The 24,592-nt window shown below is 43.0% G+C and overlaps 1 protein-coding gene across 2 annotated transcripts in view; it reads left to right on the plus strand.

The window, feature by feature from the left end:
- dicer1 (dicer 1, ribonuclease type III) overlaps nt 1-24,592 on the plus strand; it is an 81,819-nt gene continuing 57,227 nt past the window's right edge. The window contains exons 1-11 of one of the 2 annotated variants that reach the window (XM_084045238.1): nt 1-88; nt 5,485-5,531; nt 7,124-7,240; nt 8,681-8,940; nt 10,495-10,657; nt 11,668-11,798; nt 14,161-14,295; nt 17,191-17,354; nt 18,532-18,700; nt 20,435-20,659; nt 22,220-22,470. In XM_084045238.1, coding sequence (XP_083901364.1) covers nt 8,827-8,940; nt 10,495-10,657; nt 11,668-11,798; nt 14,161-14,295; nt 17,191-17,354; nt 18,532-18,700; nt 20,435-20,659; nt 22,220-22,470 — 1,352 coding nt within the window. In that variant the 5' untranslated portion in view covers nt 1-88; nt 5,485-5,531; nt 7,124-7,240; nt 8,681-8,826. Of the gene's footprint in view, nt 89-5,484; nt 5,532-7,123; nt 7,241-8,596; nt 8,941-10,494; nt 10,658-11,667; nt 11,799-14,160; nt 14,296-17,190; nt 17,355-18,531; nt 18,701-20,434; nt 20,660-22,219; nt 22,471-24,592 lie in introns of those variants that run through there. The other variant, XM_084045239.1, reaches the window with a different exon arrangement.

Raw genomic sequence — 24,592 nt, forward strand, 5'->3', positions numbered from 1 at the left:
GAACAGCGGGGGCAGCAGCCATTTCACGGCCAGGACGACACGCAGGAACCATTTCAGCCCCGAAATAAATAAATAGCCCACTTTACTGGTGAGACGAAGCTGGATAAATAAGCGGCGTTAAAAAAAAGTGTGTGCGACCCCGTCCGTCGGCCTGTGTGTGTGTGTGTGTATGCACCCTGGCCTGCATACACAGGGCTAGCAGTTAGCAGAAGGTTAGCTGCTAACAGCTAGCAGCAGGCTAGCTGTTAGCTGCTAACAGCTAGCCTGCTGCTGCTAACAGTTAGCCCCGTGTGTGAGACCCTGGCCTGCACGCGCAGGGCTAGCTGTTAGCAGAAGGTTAGCTGCTAACGGCTAGCGGCAGGCTAGCTGTTAGCTGCTAACGGCTAGCCTGCTGCTTACAGCTAGCAGCGTGCTAACTGCTCAGTAGTGAAGACATGCATGCTGCTTTCTGCACCGTATGTGTGTTATTTACAGTGTTTGTGTGTCGTGTTGAATTTAATACAGAATTGGTTCTTCGGAATAAGGGTTAGCTCGCCGTTAGCTCATTAGCCCGCGGGTGTCACGAATTAACGTTAGTTAGCTCGGTCACTGTTGCACCCAAGTCGGTGACCTGTCGAATTCTGCGTCTCCACGCACAGCTCGCTGTGGGGTTTGTCCCTTTTCCCCTCCCCCTGAACTTAAACTAAACGCACATAATATAACCCCGTCCACTCCGCACTACCCGTATTAAACACACTGGACACGGTGTGACTGTTTTTAATACATAACATTTTGTTTCTCGTTAAAGAAACAAAAGTAGTTGACGATGCTAGCGACCCCTGGAGCCACGGAATTGGTTAGACGTCCGCTTGCGGCGTGGCACCTGTTAGCACGCATGAGGGACTGTTTCGTTCAGTCCATGAACAGGCTCTATTCACAGCAGCCATATTATGAAGACATTCACAGGTGTTACCAATGATACTAATGAAGGCTCTGTTCCATTCTGGTCAGACAGAGTCAGGGTGCTGATATTGTGTGCATGTTGGCCCATTGGAAACACTTTGTTACACCAGTGGGTCTAAAGTTGGGGTCCAGGGACCCTCATGGGCTTCCAAATGGCCCCTTACGGGTGTGTAACTGAGAGTGTACAAATGGAACAAAATTTGTACACTCTCAGAGTTATGGGGTCGTGGAAACCACTGTGCTACACTAAATGGAACAGAGCCTTCATTAGTATCATTGGTAACACCTGTGAAAGAAGTGATAATGTGGGTGCTGTGCATAGAGCCTACTGCACACTGTCACACAACAAGTCTGTTTGCATTCTGTTGGGTCTTTATTGTAGCCATATTTATATCTTTATTTTTTTGTATCACGTTTGTGTTCGTTACATTTAGAGTATCATTTAGATATTTCAGATTTAGCCCGGGTGACAGAAAGGCCAATGAATGTGGAAGTCATTTGTTTGTCAAAAATAATTCATGTATGTATTTCAATTCATTGTATTAGTTCATTACAAGTATTCCTGAAAATTATGATGATGTAATGTGTCATCAACTCCACACATTTGGGACACATTTTGTTTTGTTGTACCTGACGTTACTCATCGTGTGGACCCTCTTGCCAACATTAGTCCAATCTCCACATATCTAGTAATTGAACAGTTATAAGTAGCCTAATTTAACTTATTTTGCTATGTGATATGAAAGTGGTGAATACTATTTGCTAAGTCAATGATTCCAGGAGATGCATGGAAATCATACAACTATTTGTTCCTTAAAATGTGATTTAATACTACTTTTGTTACCATAGTCTCAGTCATTGATTCTCTAACATTTTAATTTCAAGGACCCCTATGACTCTTGAGTGTAGTTCCATTCAGTTCTATTTGCGCACACTCAGAGTTACAATCCTGTGAAAGGGTCCATTTGGTACCTACCCCTAGCAACCCTGAGGGTCCCTGAACCCTGCATTGAGAACCGTTGATCTAACTTGAATGGTATTAAAGCTGTACTTTAGTGTACAACACCCAAGCATCAGGCTAGTGTTGTTTGAGGTAATGGTGTCAGTTGTGCGCTTTAATCTGTGCTACTGTGTTAATCTGGTTCGGCACTGTGGCACCCCCCTGCTTGAAATGTGTAGAGGCTAAGCGACAAGTCAGTCTGCCTAATTTTATGCTGTTATTAATAACCCCTTTTAATATGAAAGCTTTGTTGGAACTCGAACCAGGCGCACCAGAGGTATGACAGTGTAAATGCACTAATGGCACTAGGAGAAGATTAATGTTTGATAGCGTTCGCTCTGCAAAAAAAGACAGATTGGTCTCCTGGAAGTATTGATGCTCTTGTATCCGTGGTAATGTGTTTGTTTGACTTTGCTTGCGAGGATCTGCTGTGTGTAGCGTCTCTGGCAGCTCTTACGGTTTTATTGTTTATGTCACTGTCAGTGCGCATGGCCTGGTTTATATATTCCCCCGATTTGGCGCAGGTTCAAGGACCTAGCTAATCTTCTATAGTTGTGAGTCACAGTTGGTAGAGGTGGTTGAAAGGTTGAATTCCAGGTTTCCCATGCCGGTACACCATATTGAAGTCACGGTTGACGGACGTAATCACCAATCTGAATGCATTCAGGTGCTGCTGTCAATGCATGTCGGTATGGCTGCTTGATTATGGCTAGAATCATAATAATCAGATCATTTTGGTCAATATGAGATCACGATTGGTTAACAAGATAAAAATTTGACTTTGGAATCATCATGCATTTGTTAAACTTAAAAAACTAACCAACAAAACAGTGGATTTTCTTGAACCTGTGTTTTGTTCCTTTGGTTTTGTCGTAGACCACTTTGTATTGCATTTCAGATGATCAAACACAGTGGTCGTATTGCCTTGTGGTGCAGACAGACACCACAGTGTCATAAATCTTGCACAGTATTTGTCGTTCCTTGTCGGACTGTGTTTCCAAACAGCTCAATTGGTTTTTATCTGTATTGTTTACCAAAGGCTCTCTTTCTATCATCTTGGCTCAAGCTGAACTAAACATGCCACAGCCTAACTAAGAGTGAGTTTGGGATTTTATGGATGGGGTGAAAGCGTAAAGGAAGGGGGCAAGCTGGGTTTATAACAGTGGTTCTAAAACATATCAGGGACCCCCATATTAATGTATTTGGCCACGGAAACCCATCATAAAATAGTTTCTTCTAGGGATCCCCAATATAAGCTTTCAGTTGTTAAAATGTTGTAATATGTACCAAATTTTGCAAATGTTTCTTCAAGATGTTTTGAAAATGGCAGATCTACAAGCTCACAACGCATCGCATTGCAATGCGTTGTGATACTTGCCTAGGTATATACAGTATTAGGGTTAAATAGATTTTGATACTATATCAAATTGGCTGGGGAACCCCTGAAACCCCTCAAGGACCCCTGACTTATAACATGAAAATGTATCAATGCAGCACATGCCAATACTTTAACCGATTGTATTGCCACAGCCAGATCATTCCAAGTCATCAGTGAATTTGTGTGTAGACGCAGTAATTATATTATATCTTGGCCCAAAAAGGAGGACATTTCCTAATATGCAGTGATTCACCTACAGCCTCAGCATTCCCACATGTCCAGAAGCTGGACAACACATGCAACATCAGTGCTATGTCATGGAAACAAAGTTGACAGTGTTGGAAAAGCGGAAGGCTGGTAATTCATTTCAAAGACAAACCAGAGGCAGCATTTATCTGGACCACCCCCAGTTTGAAAGACCACCGTAGTTTGACTCTTAATAGTGTTATCTACATAGCCTGCCATCAACACACAATTTGTAACTAGCCTAAATGGAGTAATGTTTGGTGTTTGGGACTAGATCATGCTGATACGTATATATTTCTACAGCTCAACCAGTGTCCCATAAACTTGGCGGCACACTTCTTCTGAAGGCCCCATGTCAGTCACCATGACTGATTTCAGTCATTTTTATGAGATTTAAAGGGTATTCAATCAAGCTGGCAATAGAATATCATGTTCAGAAGCGTCTCCTATAAAACCGTTATGGTCTAGGATATTTCGTAAAAGCATTCTGCAGTTTCTTCAACTGGTTGGCTCAAGGTAGAACAGCAAGGACTTTTTTTAAGAATAATATCTAAACATAATTCTACATATTGTTTAGGAAACGGCGCTAGTGTGGAAGACTCCTCTCACGCTGTTACCACAAATCACAGATTGGGACAGCCTAACAAAAATGTTCAGTCGTGAGATTAGTTTTTGGTTCAATCCCTGAGGCCCATTCAGGCATTTAAAGCACTTCCAGTAGGCCACCAACACCCATGTGGCCGTGAAGGTGTTTCTGTCACACAGCACCTGTGTGGAACAGGTCCTTGGCATAAGAATATTTAGGAGGACTCCCATCACCGCCTCTTTAAAGTTAAAGTCTCGGGGGGCGCAGCCAGGCCAGCCCCGGTGAATAATCAGGTTAGATTTGATTTAGTGCCTGGATGTAGCTCAACCCCGCATGGGTTTCCAGGTCAGAGGGGGGGGGGGGGGGGGGGGCTTTAACCAGCAGCAAATGTTGTGAGCGGTCCGCACCATTAAAAATGAAGGCTTGTGTCTGCTGAGCTGAGCTGACTGGCCGGGATTGGTTGCAGCTGTGCGGCACAGCGGTGGTCAGACGAGAGACGTGTGGTCTTGATTTGGGGCCTTGCGTCGGAAAGTGTTGAAAAGTCGCCCGTCGCTGTCTGCCGTTACCTCTGAATCAGTGGTTCCCAAAGTGGGTCCTGGTGGTGGGGGGGGGGGGGGGGGGTTCTGAGTGTGTCCCCAGCCAAATGATAGATAGTTGGAACCAAATGGACCCTTATGTGTCAGTAACTCTTGAGAGCGTACATAGTTCCATTTGTACGCTCTCAGAGTTGAACTTACACTGATGATACTTACATTGCAGATCCGGGGGGGGGGGGGTTCCAGAGATCAAAATGGTTTAAAATCCGGGTCGGTGGTCTGATGCATATCAAATGCTGGGGGTCCTTGAAATTAAAATGGTTGAGGAACGCTGCTATAGCCGTAAAAAAATAGTCTCTTATGGGGGTCCCTGGCATATCTTTTCAAATGGGGGGTCTTCAGGCTATTATATGTCAATTTGGGGGTCCTTGACACAAACAAGTTTGAGAACCACAGCTCTGAACTTGACTGCTGCCCACCCAGAATCGGCTAACTGTCACTAGAGCCGGACCCATGCCAGAGGTTTGGGTCCAATCAATGCCCATCTGAAAAGATTTGTTTCAAAACATTTCTTTTCAAACTTTTCCAAACATTTTCGATATTTCTTCAAATATATTTAAAAAAATAGCAGATGTACAAGCTCGCAACGCTATCGACTGATAGTTTGACAAAAAGTGCAGTAATGATAAAAAGGAAAAATAACTTGGATTTGATTAAAGTTTCTATTTCAAAACACTGAACTTGTCACTGAATGTGAGCCCTCTGACCCATCCTTTCTGTTTTCTTCCTCACAGAGCTGTAGAACCCCAGCTAGAAGTCCCACCACTGCCCTTCTGTACAGAGGTAAGATAGGTTTACACTATTCTGTCCCAATTGATTGATTTATTGAATACTTTTATTAGTCAGAAATGTAAACAGCACGAGGTACAGTCAGACATTAAAGGCTGAAAGGATAACAAAAAAGTCCAGGGGACTTGTTTCCATTGTGGTCCGATGTATTCAATTCATGAACATAGCATAACAAATAATGCATGTCATCAACAAATACAAAACACTATGTGTACAAAGGAGAAAAAGGAAAAACGGCGGTGGCAGTGAATGACCAATACAATATTCAAGATGTAGCTGTTTAGCTGGAGGGCAGCCATGTTGTTCCTGGGCCTGCCAGGCTGGGGATGATGTTGTCAGAGTTTAAATCCGTGCACGTGTTGTTGTTGTTGTGTTTCAACCCTGACATCATCTTTACCCTGACATTTCTCTCAGCCTGTCAGCCTTCCATCCACACACATCCTGTTGCACTACTTCACTTGTTTGGTAAATAAGGGGATTACGGAGTCCTGATTTTGATCGTGAACGTGAATGGATGCCAGTGGGAAGCTGGAAAGTTTCTTTGACATTTCGTACATTCAGCGGAAACTGTTCTAACATCTGATTTTTAACACTTGGAGCACAGGGAAAAAAATGAAAAAAAAAATATGGCCATCACCTGTGCTTATCTTGGCCACTTAGTCAGCTAAATGCATGGATTAAAGCTCTGTCGCCACGACTCATTTCAGCCATTTGGATGTCATAGAAGCCAGCATGTATCCTATGAAAGCATGTTGCGCACCGAAAATAGCAGATCTACAAGCTCACAACACGTCTGCGACACTGCGACGTGTTCTGAGGTTGTAGATCGGCTGTTTTCGGTGATTAGTTATTACCAGCTTGCAAAGCTGGTCTAAGAAGAGACAGACCTACTTTCAACACATTACAGATTTGCATTCGACAGATTTGCCTGATTGGCTGTCCTCTAAGCCAATGGGGATACTTTCCCCTTTCCCATACTCTGAACGGGCCCTCAAATCTGTTATTTCTTCAACTGGTTTAGTTCAGGTTTAGAATGATAAATACTTAAACAGCATCATTAACCCATTTAGACCAGGAAATAATCTGTGCCATTTTTAGATTTCTTTGGCTATTCAAAAATAGCAGATATACAAGCTCATAGCGCGGCACCAAGTGCCCCGCTACGAGCTTGTAGATCTGCTATTTCGTGATTTATTTTTGCAAATCTTTGAATATCAAATCTTTGCTCCTGGGGAAAAAACGTATGTTGCTATATGTCAGTGGTGTTCAAACCTTTTCCTGTCAAGAACCCCCAAAATGATATGTATTTGGCCGTAGACCCCCATCTCAAAACGTTTTGTTCCAGGTACCCCCAGGAGCAAAGATTTGAGTTACAAATGCTCCATTTAAAAAATAAATACATTCAAAAAGATTTTTCAAAAATAGCAGATCTGCTATTTTTTAATAGCCAAAGTATAAAATATGGATTAAGTGGTTACACAGATGCGTTCCTGCTTTGAATGGGTTAAACTTTGAGTCATGAGATTTAATTTAAAGCTTTACTCCAATGTAAAATGGCTCATTCTGGGAATGCCGTGCGTTCGCAGGTCAAGCTGCAACTGGGAGATGCGGGGGGCACCTCATCAGGAGTCGACTGAGGGATAATCTATCATGAAGCCCAGATTAAGTGCTATTTGCCCCGCAACGTGTCTCTGACCTTACCTGTAAGCATAAGTTACGTTTCACATTACACACGAAACCGAACGATTTGAAAAGGGAACCATGTTTGTTTGCATCTTTTATGTTCACGCCTCTCTGTTGACATGAGTTTCAGTCTTGGCACACGCCCCCATGTGTATGGAGGACACCTGCAGAGTGTTCATTATGATACACGGGTCAGGTTATCCCATTAAGACCTGAGGCAGCGTCTAAAAAAATTCAAAATCCAAACAATTTTTCGGAAAAAAATAAAAAAATAAAAATTTCACGATTTTTCAAAAATAGCAGATCTACAAGCTCGTAGCGCGGCACTCGGTGCCGCGCTACGAGCTTGTATATCTGCTATTTTTTGAATAGCCAAAGACATCTAAAGTGACACAGATGCGTTCCAGGTATCAATGGGTTAAGTTACTGTACGCCAGGGACTGTTGGCCTAAAATGCCACGACACTGCTCTGGGGGCATTGTGTTTATTTAGGGCGGCAACTATTGATTGTATTCTTGCCGGTTATTCTATCGGGGGATATTAGCAGAAAAATGTCCAAGATTGGACATCACTAGAGTAACACATCTCACAAAGAGTGAAATGCAGTTTCCCTAGGGGAATTTCTGACAGCTGCTGAAAGTTGGGGTACCCACCATAACCTTATGCAGGGAAAACAAATCAAAATTGAATTCTGTTTTAAGTAGCATGTGATGGGTCAAACTAAGGTGTTTTTTCATGATTCTGAATCCATTGCAAGCATTTGTTTTGCACCAAAACCACTCCTTGGGCTAAAAACGGCCCAATCTCAATGGGCTTTCTACACAAAAAGTATACCTGGAAAAGGATGGCCGTTTTTAGCCCAAGGAGTGGTTTTGGTGCAAAACAAATGCTTGCAATGGATTCGGAATCATAATAACACCCTAGTTTGGCCCCTCATGCTACTTAAAACAGAATTAAATTTAGTTTTTTTTCCCCCGCGTAAGTTTATGGTGGGTAGCCCAACTTTCAGGAGCTGTCAAAAATTCTCCTAGGGAAACTGCATTTCAGTCTTTGTGAGATGTGTTACTAGACACCTTTACAAACACATTGGTGAAGATTTTTTTTGGTAAGGAATTTATTCCAAGATTTTTTTAAATGTCCCCTGACTATATAGGTCACAGTGGTTCTCAAACGTTTTAAAGTCAAGGACCCCCAAAATGATATGTATCTGACCGCGGACACCCCCAACTGAAAATGTTCTCCCCCCCCCCCATAAGAAACGCTTTTTATCCCATTAAGACCTGAGGCAGCGTCTAAAAAAAATCAAAGTCCTAGCAATTTTTCGGAAAAAAATAAAAAAATAAAAATTTCAAGTATGAAAAAAAATGCAAAAAGTTAAAATGTGAAGATAAAGAGGTTTCTGCCCAACAGTGACGATATTATATCAAATGTCTAATCTGTACTCGTGTCTCTCCCCCCAGTGAACTTTTAACAAGAGGAAAGCGAAGGATGAAATGAGATAAAAAAAAAAAGTGGACGACTGGAGGAGCCCAGCCCCCCCCCCCCCCTACCTCCAACCCCCCCCTCTCTCTCTCTCTCTCTCTCTCTCTCTCTGTGTGTGTGAAGCATGGCAGGCCTACAGCTGGTCACCCCCGCGTCTTCACCCATGGGGCCTTTCTTCGGTCTGCCGTGGCAGCAGGAGGCTATCCATGACAACATCTACACGCCTAGGAAATATCAGGCAAGTGGGCTGCTGTGACCCCCGACCGCTGGAAACATAATGACACGTCTTTAACCCTTTAAAGACCCGGGGAACGCATCTGTGTCATTTTAAGATTTATTTGGCTGTATAAAAAATAGCAGATATACAAGCTCATAGCGCGGCACCGAGTGCCGCGCTATGAGCTTGTAGATCTGCTATTTTTTTTTTTTAATCGTGAAAATGTGTGCAAAAAAGTTTGAATATATATATATATATACTTTTTTAAAGCGAAAGTTTTTAACTCAAATCTTTGCTTCTGGGAATTTTACAAATGTCTTCTAAATCCTAAAGGCGGTTACACACCTGCGAATATACGCAAAATTCGGACTCGTTCCGAATAATTAAAAGACGTTTTTTCGCTTTGCTTTTTCGCTCCATGTAAGCTTGCATTGACTTTATAAGGTTTTTTAAAAAAAAACGTATTATTCGCATGAAAGAAATCGCCCCGGTGTGTAAGGACCTTAACAGTTTTTTTTTCCCTAAAGTTTTTTATTTATTTATTTATTTTACTTTTGTTGCTATATTATCAATGGTGTTCAAACTTTTTTTCATGTCAAGGACCCCCAAAATAATATCTATTTGACGGCGGACCCCCTCCCATCTAAAAAATATTTTGTTCCAGGGACCACCAGAAGCAAAGATTTGAGTTCAAAATGTATATAAAAGATTTGCAAAAAATTTCAGGATTTTTCAAAAAAAATAGCAGATCTACAAGCTCATAGCGCGGCACTCGGTGCCGCGCTATGAGCTTGTATATCTGCTATTTTTGAATAGCCCAAAGAAATCTTAAAATGACACGCATGCGTTCCCTTCCCGGCCTCAAAGGGTTAAGCTGGTGTAATGAATCGGTCCCAATTAGTTGGGCTGAGGCGTGGACCGCAGAAGACCTGACCATGACTAGAACAAAGATAACCTTTTACACGTGTTGCGTTAAAGGAACGGTTCACCCAAGAAAAAACGTTATTTTTATAGTTTACTTGCCCCTTTGATGTCTTGGAACACAAGAAATGTTTTTGTTTGTATGACATTCCTTTACGGTGAAAACGCTTGATGAATTTGAGTAAATGTTGCCCCAGATTAACAGCAAAACTACATAAAAATTAAGTTTCTAAACTCCAAAACAACTATTACCGGTGTCTTCTACTGAGCCGTATATCGCTATGTTGAAAAAAAACGCCTTATGTTGAAAATAAATCCGTTTTTTAATTCACTTTCGTTTCAAAGTGAAGAGCGAAGAACGCGCCTGGGCGTGCCCATGGGGTCCAATCTGAGCCCATTCCCAGGCGCGTGCGTCATTCGGGCATGAGACTAATTAGCCCGGAAGTGTTTAAGAAGTGTATTTTCTTGTTCTATGGTTACATTTTGGAAAGGCAAACGTCCATCTGACCACTTAACACAGATAGGGTAGTCAGATGTGTGGGCAGCGAACACTCAAGACTTTCGAATGGCCCCTGATCCAGAAAACTGTCACGGCAGACCATTTGAAAGGCACTCTTTTTAAACCTTGTTCTTTAACTTCCACCCCGTTTACAGGTTGAACTTCTTGAAGCAGCTCTTGAACACAATACTATTGTCTGCTTGAATACCGGCTCAGGGAAGACGTTTATTGCAGTACTCCTAACAAAAGAACTCTCCCACCAAATCCGGGGCGACTTCCGAGAAAATGGAAAGAGGACAGTCTTTCTGGTGAATACAGGTAAGACAAACGAGGATGCTATCATAAATATAGCCACGTATCCAGATCCCTGTGACCACCGTAATTGTCTACCAATTAAAAAAATATTCCCTGTTGAATATTTTTCTCCACCCCTTTGTGTTGTTTAGACCAGTGGTTCTCAAACTTTTTCATGTCAAGGACCCCCAAAATGATATGTATTTGGCCGCGGACCCCCATCTAAAAATATTTTGTTCCAGGGACCCCCAGAAGCAAAGATTTGAGTTACAAATGTTCGCTTTAAAAAAACATATATTCAAAGATTTGCACAAATGTTCAAGATTTTTCAAAAATAGCAGATCTACAAGCTCATAGCGCGGCACTCGGTGCCGCGCTATGAGCTTGTATATCTGCTATTTTTGAATAGCCAAAGTATAAAAGGTTAAAATTATTCTGATGCTATATTTACACATTTTGCTGGGTACCCCCTGGAACCCCCTCAAGTACCCCTGGGGGTCCCCGGACCCCACTTTGAGAACCAAGGGTTTAGACTAGGTTTTCTGCCTTTTTAAATTTCAACGACCCACACTTTTGATATGCATTAGGCCCCCATTTCAGGGGGTCGCCAGCAAAATGTGTTAATATGGCGTCACCATATTTTATACTTTGTCTATTCAAAAATAGCAGATATATAAGCTCATACCGCTATGAGCTTGTATATCTGCTATTTAAAAAAAATCATGAATATTTGTGCAAAAATATTGAATATATCCACAATTTTCCTAGGTGATTCCTACCTGATCAAATCGACAGGAAGTGATGCCCGCCATGTCCTAGGAAACTTGAGGATATATTTCTTTAAAGCAGACATTTTTAACTCAAATCTTTTTTTGTGGAGGTCCCTGGCACAAAATATTTTGGGGGGGGGGGGGGGGGGGGTCTGCAGCCAAATGCATATAATTTTGGGGGTCCTTGACATGAAAAAGACAACCTCTGGTTTAGAATCAGAAATGACTACACGCCGACTTAGATTTTGTGTCCCCGGTTTGCAGTTCAGTCTGTGGTTCAGCAAGCAGCTACAGTCCGGACCCACTCGGACCTCCAGGTGGGAGAGTACACCAGCGTGGAGGAGACCTCGGCGTGGACCCGGCAGCAGTGGAGCCGAGAGATGACCCAAAATCAGGTGCGAGGAAGTAGCCTCGTCGGCCACGTCGGACTCAAAATGAGGGCATTTCTCCTGGGTTTAGAAATCATGGGGATTTGTCAGCAGTAGTAACATATGGGTTCAAAGGATAAATATGCCCGATGGTTTTAGCTGAAAGTGTGTCCTTCATCATACTACAGCATCACACAAAAGCACCAAAAGTAGCAGATCTACAAGGTCAAAACGTGGCGCTTGGCGATCTGCTACATTAGCTATTTTTGAATTTGAATCCTGACAGTTTTGGACATATACCTCTTATGTCCAAAACTGTCAGGATTCAAATTCAAAACCCGACAGAGACGATATGTTATATCACTACCTTTTATATTAACTTTTGACTGCCAGAGTATTTTCATAAAGTACTCCCCCAGTGCCAGCGATTTTCGTGTTTTGTTGTTATTTTGTACTTTCATTTACAAATATTTTCTTTCTGCGGTTTTAAACACATACACAGATCGACCAGCAGAGAGCAGTAGATTGACACCTCAATCACTAGCTGACTCGTTCGACCCCCCCCCCCCAAACAGGCTCAAACAGTCTATACGTCATAACCGGATGTGACGTTTTCGACAATCGCTGATCGGCCTTAAATACGATGTGATACACGACTACGATGACTGTTCGTCGCCCAGACTATGGAAAATAGAAGTGGAGCTCTCCGTTCGTTTTTTATACCGTGTGAAAAAACGCGTTTTTCCCTATTCTGGCAGAAAATGACCGGGGGGGGGGGGGGGGGGAAGAGAACCGGAAACGGAATCTGCGTCATGAATCCGGTCCCGGGATAACTCGGGGCTTGGCACTGAGAGAGTTAAAGTGTTGTGTAGATAAAGACGATTATAAATCCAGAGAGATTAAAAATCTAAAAAAAAAAAACTAAAATGATGATTAGGGTGAACCGATGGCCGAGTTGTTAGGAACACATGCCACATGGGCTCTGATGCCTGACAAGTGAGTTCCCGATCAACAGATGTCCCATCTGTTCCACTCTGTCTTTTCTCCCCCCTCCCCCCCCCCCTCTCCTCTGGAAGTTCAATGTAAACACTGCATCTCAGAAGGAAAAGAGCGTGTTACTTTGACGGGCAAGCCAAAAACAGCAGTCTGACTGGTTGTTTATTTCTGATGTTTGATCGGGCTTTTAGATCGATCCATATTGAGCATTAACCCATTCAGACCTGAAGCCGCTTCTAAAAAAAATCTAAATCCTAACAGTTTTTCGGAAAAAAATATAAAAAAATATTTTCACAATTTTTCAAAAATAGCAGATCTACAAGCTCATAGCGCGGCACTCGGTGCCGCGCTATGAGCTTGTAGATCTGCTATTTTTGAATAGCCAAAGAAATCTAAAGTGACACAGATGCGTTCCAGGTATTAATGGGTTAATGTCCGACGTTTATCACCGTTATCGGTGTAAATTTTATCGCGAGGACTAGCTTGGATTGGTTTCGAGCTGTGATCTTTGTTAGCAATGACATCCTGTATCTAATTTGGTCCATTTCCCACGACAGGAACTGAACCGTGTCGTGTAACATATTTTTGCGGGTTTTGGATTTGCATTCCATGTTGCTGCTGTCGGGCAGAAACCTCTTATCTCCATAATTTCTAACTGTTTGTGTTTTTTTCGTAAATTAACGCCCTACTTCGTCATACTACAAAAGCAGCAAGCAGTTCCACAGGCTTTTGAGAGAAAAAATATATTTTGGCAGGCCGTGATGATGCCGTCGTAATGCCTGATTTATATTTAGCTGTGTGCCGAACGTCGCCGATCTACAAGCTCATAATGCGTCGCAGACACTTGTAGATCGGCTATTTTCGGAGCGCGCCGCCCGCACGCAACTTAGCATAAAACCACTTGTCTTAGTTCTACTGGAACTAAGAACTCCAGTCCCTCCCTAACATTTTAGTCCAGTTTTGTATTTGTTGACCAAATTGTCAATATAGTCTTAACCATCACAGCTTGGTTTTTATTCTTTTTTTTTGTTTCGTTTTCTTCAGTGAAAAAGGGCAGTAGTCATAGTTTTAGTCGACTTTCATTAACCTATTGATACCTGGAACGCATCTGTGTCACTTTAGATGTCTTTGGCTATTCAAAAATAGCAGATATACAAGCTCATAGCGCGGCACCGAGTGCCGCGCTACGAGCTTGTAGATCTGCTATTTTTGAAAAAACGTGAAAATTATTTTTAATTTTTTTTAGATTTTTTTTTTTAGGATTTAGATTTTTTTTTAGACGTGGCGAGGTCTTAATGGGTTAACGCTGATGGGAGGTTCTGGGTTACTCTGCGTCGTTGAAAATCAACCAGTTGTAAATTCTTGATTTGATCTCCCCAACCCCTCCCCGCAGGTACTGGTAATGACGTGCCACATATTCCAACTCGTTCTGAAGAACGGAATCCTACCACTGTCTCAAATCAACCTGGTGGTGTTCGACGAGTGTCACCTGGCCATCACCGACCACCCATACCGGGAGATCATGAAGGTAAGTCCAACGGGTCCATACAATGATGTTTTAGGTCACTGTTCCTCAGAGTCTGGTTCCGGAGGCCCACCAGCGACCCTTTACACACACACACGCTCGCGCCTGTGTGTGTGTGTGTGTGTGTGTGTGTGTGTGTGTGTGTGTGTGTGTGTGTGTGTGTGTGTGTGTGTGTGTGTGTGTGTGTGTGTGTGTGTGTGTGTGTGTGTGTGTGTGTGTGTGTGTGTGTGTGTGTGTGTGTGTGTGTGTGTGTGTGTGTGTGTGTGTGTGCAGAAGTAGGGCTACATTATATGGTAGAAGCAAGTGGAGACGAGAGGCTTGATTCATCAGGCTGACCTTCAGTCTATGTTTAAAGTTACTGAGGGAAGATGAGGAGTTGGCAATACGTATGTGGGTATTCCAGAGTAAAGAACGTTTGTCTTTAACCCATTAAGACCTGAGGTTTTTTGAAAGTTTTGAAATTTTGAAAAATTTTAAAACATTTTTTTTTCAAGATTTTTTCATAAATAGCAGATCTACAAGCTCGTAGCGCGGCACTCGGTGCCGCGCTATGAGCTTGTAGATCTGCTATTTTTGAATAGCCCAAAGAAATCTTAAAATGAGACGCAGATGCGTCCCTGGTCTTAATGGGTTAATGGAGAACTGGCTATGAGTGGTACGGCTGAAGGAAAGATGGAGATTGACGGATTTTCTAGTATTTATAATTATGAACTTGCGATTTGCTTCCGTTTGTACTTTCTTAGAGTTACAGCACTGTCAGGGTTGATTTGATTTGGACCTCTGTGTGGTCCTCGAGGCCGATGTTGAGAACCGGTGTTTGCTGAGAGAAGGATGGGACGCTGCATCATAAGTTACATCTTTTACGTTGGAAAAGACGTGTTCTGCACGTCATTCAAGACCCTCTGAGTGTGTCGGGTTTAAAACCACTTAAACCCTATATACTTGACCGGGGTCCCCCAGGGCTCCATACTTGATCTGCTTGTTTTTTCCCCCTCCTCTACACCAGATCTCTTATTATAGCCGATGCACGGACCGTTGCACGGGCGCACGCTTGTAGATCTGCTATCTTCGCAGAATGTTCCTCCCAGTATAGGGATGCTAGGATTCATGTGGTTGAGCCTGATTTATACTTCGTCATTACAACATTGTTGTGTGCAGAAAAAATAGCTAGATCTAACTGTTTTCGGCACGCAACACCGCCGTATGACGGGAGTATAAATTGTCCAATTTATACCTCATAAAAACGGCAAAAGTAGCAGATCTACAAGCTCGAAACGCGTCGCTTTTCGAGCTTGTGGATGTGGTACTTTTGATGCTTTTGTGTGATACTGTAGTATGATCTAGTAGGGCGTTAACCCATTAAGACCTGGAACTGTGTCATTTTTAGATTTGAGCTAAAAAGCATTATTTTACACTTTGGGCTATTCAAAAATAGCAGATCTACAAGCTCGTAGCGCGGCACCGAGTGCCGCGCTACAAGCTTGTAGATCTGCTATTTTTGAAAAATCGTGAAAATGTGTGTAAATCTTTGAATATATATATTTTTTAAAGCGATAATTTTTTAACTCAAATCTTTGCTTCTGGGGGGGTCCCTGGAACAAAATATTTTGATGGGGGTCCGCGGCCAAATACATATAATTTTGGGGGTCCTTGACATGATAAAGATTGAGCACCAGTGATATAGAAACATACTGTTGTTCTCCGCTCCCCAACATAAAGCTGCATCAGAAGGCCCTCTCCGTCTGATTGCGTTGTTTATTTTGCGTACAGAGTGGATTTCATGACATGTGATGATATATCCTTGATACTCGGCTCGTTGCAGCCTGTCTGTGATTTAAAGGGAACATCCGTTCTCGCAAAACAAACAACGCGCCTTGACGAAGGCCAGAGGGGCCCGAAAACAAACGCGTTTGTTTGTTTGTTTGACTGCTGCTAAGCATTTAAACTTATTTTGTGAGCGCGGGAGTTCCCCTTTTTCTTTTTGGTATTCTGCATGACATTGCTGTCCGGTGGAAACCTTGTGTGTCCAAAACCTTTCAGGAAATGGGGGGAGAAAAAAAGAACCTGTGTTCCTATGGATCCAATGTAGTTATTATTTAGTCGCAAGCTCTTGGTTGAATACTTTAAAAAACCCACACAGACTTAACCATTTCACTTGGTTCAACCCATTGAGACCTGAAGCCGATTCTACATGTCTCCTGAATCTCAACAGTTTTCTGATAAACGTATGTTTCTATATCAGTGGAGCTCGATCTTTTTCATGTCAAGGACCCCCAAAATTATATGTATTTGCCCGCGGACCCCCATCAAAATATCTTGTTCCAGGGACCCCCCAGAAGCAAAGTTTTTGAGTTAAAAATGTTCGCTTTAAAAATATATATATTGAAAGATTTGCACACATTTTCACGATTTTTCAAAAATAGCAGATCTACAAGCTCGTAGCGCGGCACTCGGTGCCGCGCTACGAGCTTGTATATCTGCTATTTTTGAATAGCCCAAAGTGTAAAATAATGCTTTTTTAGCTCAAATCTAAAAATGACACGGTTCTAGGTCTTAATGGGTTAAAGCAAGCAAAAAAATTCAGATCTTGGTGACCTTATAGATCGGCTATTTTTGCTACTTTTGTGTGAAACCGTAGTACGACGAACGAGGGCATTCATTTGCGAGAAAAAAACGGCATAAAAGTTGAAACACGGAGATGCAAGGTTTCTGCCCCGACTGCGTCGATGAGGATCTGCCACCCGTTACGAATTTCAACTCTTTTTTTCAGAGTCCAGAGTGCCAATCCTTTGTAGCAATCCTTTGTGATTTCCCCACAAGTCGAGGGGATTTCTTTTCATAATCCACCTAACGATCTCTCCCTCTCTCTCTCTCTCTCTCTCTCTCTCTCCCCCCCAGCTGTGTGAGGGCTGTCCGTGCAGCCCCCCTCGCATCCTGGGCCTCACCGCCTCCATCCTGAACGGGAAGTGCGACCCGTCGGAGCTGGAGCAGAAGATCCTGAACCTGGAGCGCATCCTGAGGAGCAACGCCGAGACGGCCACCGACCTGGTGGTCTTGGACCGGTAGGCTTTAACCCTTTAAAGACCGGGGAAAAAGTGTCAGCTAATGTCATTTTCAGATTTCTTTGGGCTATTCAAAAATAGCAGATCTACAAGCTACGAGCTTGTAGATCTGCCGTTTTTGAAAAATCGTGAACGTTTTTTGCAAATCTTTGTAGCGAACATTTGTGACTGAAATCTTTGCTTCTGGGGATTCTTGCTTTTGGGCGTCCTTGACATGAAAAAAGTTTTAGCACCACTGATTATCCACCTGTTTCCTAGGCTTTTCACTGTGTTCCACTTCCTGTCTTTTGATCCAATGAAATCCAATGAAACCGGTCAGATGACTAATGATATCCAATGAAATCCGACAGGAAGTGGAAAACACACAGCCTAGGAAACAGGTGGATAGCAACTTCAGTTTTTTCAAAAAAACCTGTCAGGATTTAGAAGACATTTGTAGAATCCCCCAGAAGCAAAGATTTGAGATTTTCAATTTTTCCCCCAAAAAAATAGCAGATACACAAGCTCATAGCATGTATATCTGCTATTTTTGAAGAGCCAAAGAAATCAAAAAATGACACAGATGCGTTCCCGGTCTTAATGGGTTAATAGTAGTTAAACTTTTCAAATACTGTACAGGTAAATATGTACATTTGGTGCAATGAGCTACTACAGTGGCATCCCCAAGAATTACACTTAGGGCAGGCGAGAATTATTTTTGCCCCCCCCCCCCCCTCTATTACCCCCCAAAAAGAAATTTCAAATCAATCGAAAACCGCCGAAAGTGCCCGTTTTCAAGATGTTGGCCATTATCTCTGGAACGGAAGGTCCAATCTGCTCAGTTCAAAGCTTTTTGGGTGCGTGACTTTGAGGACATTAAGCACGCAATGACACCTTTTCGGGTTATTTGGGTTTTCTAGGGGAGGCGAGATCTTAGTTGGGCAGGCGACCGCCTGTCCTGCCTCTACAGTGGGTATGCCTCTGTACTACAGTGGAAAAAGTAGATGCACCTAACGCGACGGCAAGTAATATCACTGCGCACGGGCACCAATGTGTGTGTTCCGTGAGGGGATTCTAGATAGTCCCTTACAGGTTTGTTAGTTTTGACGGTGTACACAAATAACAAAAAAAAGTTTGAGTAAACACTGGACTAGGTTATACGCATGAGGCTTGAGAGTTCAATGTACACCCCCTGCAGGTACGCCTCTCAGCCCAGGGAAGTGGTGTTGGACTGCGGCGCGTACGTGGACAAGAGCGGCCTCTCCTCGCACCTGCTGGCCGAGCTGGACGAAGCCATCCACTTCCTCGACGACTGCAACGTAGCAGCGGCCAGAGAGGACCGCGACCCCACCTTCATATCCAAACAGGTCGGCCTCCCCAACCGACTTGAGAACCCCACCGTTCTCAAGCTTTTTTTTCATTTCAAGTACCCTCAGTTTGACTGATTTCAGTCATTTGGATAACATAGAAGCCAGCCTGTCTTCTATGCAAGCATGTCGCACAGCGAAAATAGCCGATCTACAAGCTCTCAAAGCGTTTGCGACGCATTGAGAGCTTGTAGCTATTTCCGGTTAGCATTTTAAGATAGGATCGTTTGAAGTGGTCAAACTGTCGCCCATCGAAAATGACTCGTTTCCCCACTGTAAAAGTTAAGCAGATACGGAGGTTTTTTATCAAGGAGATCGGACGGGGAGCCATGTTTTTTGGCACGGTGATCCATCTGTCCCTTCCTTCTCAGAGTCACCGTGGGTGATTCCAGAGCTGCGCTAGCCCCCCCCCCCCCCCTTGTGAAAAAAAACAAAAAAAAACTAAAAGACTGATAACACGTTTTTTTACCGTGTTCGGCACCTAAACGCTACTCTCTGAAAACACGTTTTTTACCGTGTTTGGCACCCGATGTGTTAATAGTCTCGGATATTTCATATACAAGCAAAGGTTAAAGCCTCAATCTGTCGATTTCTTCACCCGGTTGGCCGTATGTAGAACAGCGCGAACAATGCTTCTAAAACATCATCATTTTACATTTTATGTTAATTGTTTAACTGTTAATTGCTGAATCAGCGCTAGTGTGTGTGTGTGTGTGTGTGGGGGCTCCTTTCATAATGTTTCACAAATCGCACAGTATGACTTGGTCATACAAACGTTTTCAGTTGTGAGATTACATGTTTGCTTTTATCCATGAGTTTGATATGCATTAGGCCATGGACCCCCATAGGCTCTATGCACAGCAGCCATATTATCACTTCATTCACAGGTGTTACCAATGATACTAATGAAGGTTCTGTTCCATTTAGTCTAGCACAGTGGTTTCCAGGACCCCCATACAGGGTCCCCACACATTTTTAGCAGTGAATTTCCAAAACTTTTCCAGAATATTTAGCCCAATTTCCAGGCCTATATAACAATCATTCGGCGCAATAATGTGTCTCTTACTCCTATGTAGAATGCCCAAAGATAGGCAGTGTAGCAAAAATAAAGTTTGAGACATACATTAGGCTGCCGTCACACAGCCCGTTCGGCGAAAAACGACTTATGTTACATATTTCGTGTAATATTATTCATGTTTATGAAAACGTTTTGTTTTAACAAAATCAATAGCCAAAAACAATGCATAGCCAAATATTTTTCCAGGACCCTTGATCAATTCCAGGACCTTTGATGATGTTTGATCAATTTCAAACCTTTTCCAGTACTGGATTTTTTTTTTCTAATTTCAAAATATTTCCAGGAATTTCATGACCGTGGGGACCCTGCCCATAATTCTGAGAGTGTACAAATGGAACCAAATGGACCCGTAAGGGTCCATTTGGTTCCATTTGTACACTCTCAGAGTTACACACCCGTAAGGGGCCATTTGGAAGCCCATGAGGGTCCCCTGGACCCCCAACTGTAGACCCACTGGTGTAACAGAGTGTCTCCAGTGAGCCAACAACATGCACAATATCAGCACCCTGACTCTGTTTGACCAAGAATGGAACAGAGCCTTCATTAGTATCATTGGTAACACCTGTGAATGTCTTCATAATAATAATATGGCTGCTGTGAATAGAGCCTATTAACTCTGGGGATTTAACCCCTCCCCTCCCTCCTCCTCCCCCCAGGTCCTGGGCGACTGCCGGGCGGTGCTGCTGGTCCTGGGGCCGTGGTGCGCCGACAAGGCGGCGGGCATCATGGTCCGCGAGCTCCAGAAGTACATCAAGCACGAGCAGGAGGAGCTCCACCGCAAGTTCCTGCTGCTCACCGACACGGCGCTGCGCAAGGTGCACGCGCTCTGCGAGGAGCACTTCTCGCCCGCCTCGCTCGACCTGCGCTTCGTCACGCCCAAGGTACCGCTGCTGCTGCCTGCCAGTCCCCCCCCCCGCCTCCTCCTCCTGTCAACCAATTATTACATCACCGCTGACAACCCCATACGTTGTTGAGCGGGAGTCCCTCAGGGCTCTGTACTAGTGTCTTTTCTGTTTTTTTCCGCCCTTCATTAACCCATTAAGACCTGGAACGCATCTGTGTCACTTTTTGATTTGAGCTAAAAAAAAGCATTTTTCTACACTTTTGGCTATTCAAAAATAGCAGATCTACAAGCTCGTAGCGCGGCACCGAGTGCCGCGCTACGAGCTTGTAGATCTGCTATTTTTGACAAATCGTGAAAATGTGTGCAAATCTTTGAATATCTTTAACTCAAATCTTTGCTTCTGGGGGGTCCCTGGAACAAAATATTTTGAGATGGGGGTCGGCGGCCAAATACATATCATTTTGGGGGTCCTTGACATGAAAATATTTGAGCACCGCTGATATAGAAACAAACGTTTTTTTCAGAATGCTGTTGGGATTTAGAAGACATTTGTAGAATCGGCCTCAGGTCTTAATGGGTTAAAATATCTTCGCTTTGTTTTCTCCCAGAATACAGATGCTGGGGTTTTAAGTGGATAAGTAGCAAAAAAAAAACCTGACATGATTATTTGCGATAATCGTATATATATGAATATATTTTTTGCCAGACTCATTTAGGTTCCTCTGTAATAAATGAAAATAAAATGGCCGATCTACAAGTTCACAATGTGTCATGTTGTGAGCTTGCTATTTATTATTATTCCACATTTTTTTTAATGTGTGATTTGTTTCACAAATCGCACATTAGGACATACAAACATTTTCAGTTGTGAAATGTTGTTTTGCCTTATCCTATTAACACATCCACCGCCAAGGGCTAATCTCATAATGTGCTCACCACTGCCAAGCTTTTATTGTTGTTTTTTGTTTTTTTCAAGTCGCCATAGGCCCCGTTAAAATCCTTTAGAATCCGCGATCCACTGTTTGTAAACATCGTCCACATGTCCCTTTGTGTACTCGTCGAGACCGCGTGTCAAAAGGAGCCAGGATGTATGAGTTCTGACCGTTTATGTTAACATGGGAAATGCGAGGAGAAAAAACTACAACAGTCAAAATGGAGTTATAGTGTGCGCCTTAGAATAGAGACGGACGGGAAACAATTACTTCCGGGTAAATTCCGGGTCACTTCCGGTGGTGTTACACTGAAAATGGTCCCTGGAAAAAAAAAATCGATTTTTTTTTTTTTTTTTTTTTTTTTTTGAAAAAAAGGAAAAAACACCCGCACCGTAGGACTACGGTTTCGGCGCTTAACAGTTGGATTTAACGGACCGTAGGACTACGTTCTTGGCGGTTAATGTGTTAAGACCTGAGGCCGATTCTACAATTGCCTTCTAAATAAGTAGTCCTCAAACGGCCCCCCAAATTGATACACATTTGTCCACGGACCCCCGGAAGAGTGTAAAAAAAATAAAAATCAGTGAGCTTGTATCTCTGCTATTTTTGAATAGCCAAGGCTAGCGGTTCTAATGGTCTAATAATCCATGCGATTAACCCTATAGGTGCTGCGGCTGCTGGAGATCCTGCACGAGTACAAGCCGTTCGAGCGGCAGCAGTTCGAGAGCGTGGAGTGGTACAACAACCGCAACCAGGACAACTACGTGTCCTGGAGCGACTCGGAGGACGAGGACGAGGACGAGGAGGGCGCGGAGGCCAAGGAGCGGCCCGAGGCCAACTTCCCCTCGCCCTTCACCAACATCCTGTGCGGCATCATCTTCGTGGAGCGCCGCTACACCGCCGTCGTCCTCAACCGGTGCGTTCCCCCCCATCTTTTTACAACGGCAACCTTTTAACCCTTTAAAAGCCGGGAAGGGAACGCATGCGTGTCATTTTGTAAGATTTCTTTGGCTTATTCAAAAGAGCTTATAGATCTGCTATTTTTTTTTGAAAAATCCTTAAAGTTTGTGCAAATCTTTCATATACATTTTTAACTCAAATCTTTGCTTCTGGGGGTCCCTGGAACAAAATATTTTTAGATGGGAGAGGGGGTCCGCGGTCAAATACATATTATTTTGGGGGTCCTTGACATGAAAAAAGTTTGAAAACCATTGATAATATAGCAACATAAGTAAAAAAAAATAATAATACAATAAAATAATACAAAAAAAAAAAAAATAGGAAAAAAAAACTGTTAGGGTGTAGAAGACATTTGTAAAATTCCCAGAAGCAAAGATTTGAGTTAAAAACGCTCGCTTTGAAAAAGTATATATATATTCAAACTAAAGATTTGCACACATTTTCACGATTTAAAAAAATAAATAAATAGCAGATCTACAAGCTCATAGCGCGGCACTCGGTGCCGCGCTATGAGCTTGTAGATCTGCTATTTTTATATAGCCAAAGAAATCTTAAAACGACACAGATGCGGTCCCAGTCTTAAAGGGTTAATAAGGGTAGATATCGGTGCTGTCGGGCAGAAACCTCTCATCTCCATATTTACATTTTTTGTGTTTGTAAATTAACACCCTACTTGATCATACTACAGCGTCACACAAAAGCATCAAAAGTAGCAGATCCGCAAGCTGGAAACGCGGTGCGAAGGGATGTGTTTTGAGCTTGTGGATTTTGTGTCTTTGTGGCTTTTCATACTTTGGAATTTGAATCCTGAATAGTAGCAGTTCTGGATGTATGAGGTTTCCACCCGACAGAGACGATATCGTAATATCTTGAAATGGCACAAGTGTTCGGGATTTTTATCAGCCCTATTTTAACCCATTGAGACCTGGAACTGTGTCATTTTTAGATTTGAGCTAAAAAGCATTATTTCACACTTTGGGCTATTCAAAAATAGCAGATCTACAAGCTCGTAGCGCGGCACCGAGTGCCGCGCTACGAGCTTGTAGATCTGCTATTTTTGAAAATTCGTGAAAATGTGAAAATCTTTGAATATATATATTTTTAAAGCGAACATTTTTAACTCAAATCTTTGCTTCTGGGGGGTCCCTGGAACAAAATATTTTGATGGGGGTCCACCGCCAAATACATATAATTTTGGGGGTCCTTGACATGAAAAAGATTGAACACCACTGATATAGAAACATACGTTTTTCAGAAAACTGTTGGGATTTAGGAGACATGTAGAATCGGCTTCAGGTCTCAATGGGTTAATACACAATGTCAACGATTTCCCAATATAGTTTATCCATAACCTAACCATATCCATAACTGGTTGAGTCTCCATAGACCATTGTTGACAAATGTCTTTCAGGGGAAAAGTCCAACATTATAAGCTCCTCTTGAAACGGTATTCAGTTAAACTATCCCATCGCCCAGAGAGGACGTTTGTGCTGTGACTGGCTTGTTGGTCTTGACTCCATCGTTTTGGATTTGATTGGCCCGTTATCGGTGGAGGAAAGAAAACATCCACCTCGAAATTATGCTCCAAGTCTTAAGCTGTCACCGCGCTCGCCGTCACTTGCACTTACTCGTTTTCATGAGAATCAGTCCCGTTTCTTGGTGAGAAATTTTGCGTGGGAAACTTTTAAGATGCTTAATGCAGCCATTATGGCAGGTACCTGTTACTTGTCATGTGGCTTGTTTGAGAAGCCATCCAGCCTCATCAAACCATTCAATAGCCACTTGTGCCCTGCAGATGGAGGCATTGCCATACTGTGGCGTGGGAAGCGTTCCCACTCAGGTAGAAATGCCTCAGTCAGTTTAGGTTGCAACCGGCCACTTATCCAGCAATAGGCTCTAATCACAGCAGCCATATTATGAAGACATTCACAGGTGTTACCAATGATACTAATGAAGGCTCTGTTCCATTCTGGTCAAACAGAGTCAGGGTGCTGATATTGTTGCATGTTGGCTCACAGTTGTGGTCCAGGGACCCTCATGGGCTTCCAAATGGCCCCTTACAGGTGTGTAACTCTGAG

The sequence above is a fragment of the Gymnoscopelus microlampas genome (assembly GCF_963454915.1).
Source record: "Gymnoscopelus microlampas genome assembly, chromosome: 20".
NCBI lineage: Eukaryota > Metazoa > Chordata > Actinopteri > Myctophiformes > Myctophidae > Gymnoscopelus > Gymnoscopelus microlampas.